Raw genomic sequence first — 3,086 nt, 5'->3', positions numbered from 1 at the left:
GCTTACGGACGTAGTATTGACGAATACTGATAGGTTTCGTTCGGCGATGGAACTCAGGATTTCTGATGAGTTTGATGGCTCCTACGTTGTCAACTCGAAGTGTCGGTACAACATTGTCTCTGTCACCTAGGAATGACTTGATTCGTTCAATCCAGACGACGTCCTTGACTGCTTCAGTCGCAGCAACCAGCTCGGCCTCTGTGGTTGATAAGGCGGTGGATTGTTGCTTTCTACTCGCCCATGTGACTGGAGTGGTACCAATTAAGCATAAGATTCCAGATGTTGAACGTCTCGTTTTTTTCACAGCCGGCGTAGTCAGAGTCGCTGTAAGGATTTGTTGTCATAGAATCGCCTGCCTTGAATAGGAGACCAAGTGTAGAGGTCCCTCTGAGATATCGAAATATCCTTTTCACCCAGTTCCAGTCGGCGACTGTGGGGTTGGCCATAGCTGTGACGCTCGATTAACAGCGTACTCTATATCAGGTCGTTTTCCTGTGGCTGCGTATCTGAGACTTCCGATGGCTGAGGCCTATACGGTCGTTGACTCGAAAACTCTCGGCTCTGATCGGTAGTGTCTGGACTGCTGGTGGGAGTATTTACTGGTTTGCAGTTCTGCATGTTAAATCTCTCCAGGATTTTTTCCATAGCCAACAAGGAAACCTTTATACGCCTTCCGAGACAGCTTCTTCCGCTTCTCTTTGGGTATGTGGACAAAGCACTCAGTGCAAAAGACACGCAGATGCTGGATCGATGGATTTGACTTCCCCGTCCATAACTCGTATAGGGTCTTCCCAGTAATGCAAGTCGGAGCTGTTCTATTCAGGACATAGACAGTCGTGTTTACCGCTTCAGCCCAGAGTTTCGGTGGTAGGTCTAATCTGGAGTGCAACATGGCTCGTACGGATTCCATAATTAACCTGTTCTCTCTTTCAGCAACCCCGTTTTGTTCTGGCGTATATGGCATTGACTTGCGATGGTTGAGAAATTCTTTGGAAGTCCAACGATGAAACTCTTCATTGACATATTCGGTTCATTGTCAGTGATGAGCTCTTGTATTGTGTGGTTTCGGGTTCGACAGAAAGCAAGGAATTCTTTGAAACAGTCAATGACTTCGGATTTCTTCGTTAGGAAGAATACGTCTCGAATACTGGAATACTCGTCTTTGAATAGGACGTAATATCTCTTCCCCTTCGTGGACGGGGTCGGTGATGGTCCCCAGAGATCTGAGTGAATCCTTTCACCCGGTTTCGTTGTCTTTTCCAGCCCGAGTGCCGAAGCTGTGCCTCGTCATCTTGCCGTAGACGCACCCTTCACAGAGCTTATCAGAGCTCTGGTTGAGGACTGCATATCCGAGTCTTCTCAAGGTTGCTGCTTCATGACGTTTATCCTGATGACCCATCCGCTCGTGCCAGACTTGTAAATCTGCTTTTCGGTCATTTCGAGGATCTACTGTGATGTAAGCTGATTGGGATGGCTGCTTGACCATGACGTCCAGACGATACAAGTTCTCGGCCCTACCAGGGACACAGAGGTTTCTCTTGCCCCCGAGGACTTCATAGAGACCACAAGAATTTGCTGTAAACTTTGAACTCCAGATTCTTGTTTCTCTTCATGGCGCTTTTTAATGAGAAAACGTTGCAGGCGAAATCGGGAATGTGCCAGACATTGTGGACGACATCTTGATATAGTTTCTTTCCGATCCGGAACTGAATCTTGATGTCTCCTTCACCATCCGCTGTCATCTGCATTTTGTTTCCGATCTGGAGAGTTGCTGGTGTAGCAAACCTTTGAAAATTCAGGGACTTCGTGGCGTCGTTCGTAATATGCTGTGTAGCACCCGAATCAAAGTACCAGGCTTCTTCAGATGATGAACGTGCCATGAGACCGTCAGCTGCAATCAGACCCCCAATGCTTGCGTGGTTGCTGTCGTCATTACACGTCTTTCTAGAGGTTCGTTTCTGTCCCCAACAGTCTTCAGCATTGTGACCAAGCTTCCGGCAATTAGTACATTTTTGCTTACTTCTTACGGTTTTCTTTTCAATTGAGGTGCCAGAGTAACTTCCGTTACTGCGTTTTACCATAAGACCAGAATAATCTCCAAACGCGTCGCCCTCTCGAGTTGCACGGCCGATTAACAGACGTTCTAATTCTGCGACAGTCTGTTTATCTGTAGGCATCGTATCCCAAAGCATACCAAATTCTCGGTATTCGTCCTGCGGTAGGGACTCGAAAATACATGCAATAAGGATGCAATCGTTGAACGTTACGTCCTTTTCTGTCTTTGCCGTTGACAAGATATCTGTCCAGAGAGAACACATCTGGGCAATGTGGGTGGCCATGTCGACTTCGTAGTTCGCATGAGCTGCGCCAGAAGCTTTCGAAGACGATTTGAAGACTTCTGCTCGAAGATTTTGAGCAACTTGTCCCACATTTCCTTTGGTGTCTCGCAATTTGTGAACATGTTTTGGACCTTTTTGGATAAGGTTGACCAGAGGATACCACGGACCGTGCTTAACGCCACTCGGTACTTCTTGTTTGAAGTGTATTCAGACTTCTCTGCTGCTGTTGCTCCAGGTACCGGTTCCGTAGGTTCAATTCATTCGCTAGTAAGAATCTCGTATACGTCTCGAACGGTTAGGATGTCGACTATTTGTCTTTTCCAACTCCTCCAATTCTCTGGACCTGATAGTTTTTCGACGTGTTGACGAAATAGATTATCCATGTTTGCATGCGGGAATCGTTGAACAGGATATGGATTGCTATGACGGGTAACTGGAAACAGGATACAGCAGGTAGTACACTAGATCATCAGTGTTGTCGTGAGTGCGCAGTGGGAGCGTGCTGGGCCCATAACCTATTGGAGATTTAACTCCAATAATAACAGCAAAGCTACCCTACACTAACTAACGAAACTATTAAGAAGTCATAATGCAGTAATTAAAATAACGAACGTTTATTAATTAAAACATATTAATAATTAATACTGTACAAGATGGAAGGCGTAATTAAAGTGACATACTTATACGCGCCGTGAGCGAATATATATACAAGGTTAAAAAATAGTTAACGTGATTAAAAAATATCTT

At 45.7% G+C, this 3,086-nt stretch overlaps 1 protein-coding gene across 1 annotated transcript; it reads right to left on the bottom strand.

Annotated features, from left to right (window-relative positions):
- Positions 1-1,553: 1,553 nt before the first annotated feature.
- On the bottom strand, positions 1,554-2,339 carry LOC149939215 (uncharacterized). The gene has a single exon (XM_090179057.1). It carries the CDS (start codon positions 2,337-2,339, stop codon positions 1,554-1,556), a length of 786 nt encoding a protein of 261 aa, XP_090035183.1.
- Positions 2,340-3,086: the final 747 nt, after the last annotated feature.

Source organism: Leiobunum rupestre, chromosome 6 (assembly GCF_980474605.1).
Source record: "Leiobunum rupestre chromosome 6, qqLeiRupe1.1.hap1, whole genome shotgun sequence".
Classification (NCBI taxonomy): domain Eukaryota; kingdom Metazoa; phylum Arthropoda; class Arachnida; order Opiliones; family Sclerosomatidae; genus Leiobunum; species Leiobunum rupestre.
The sequence above is the reverse complement of the archived record's forward strand: the minus strand, read 5'-3'. Positions and strand labels throughout refer to the sequence as shown.

Excerpts from the sequence above, each read along its gene's own strand:
- LOC149939215 (XM_090179057.1), bottom strand. The coding sequence starts at position 2,339 with ATGGCCACCCACATTGCCCAGATGTGTTCTCTCTGGACAGATATCTTG.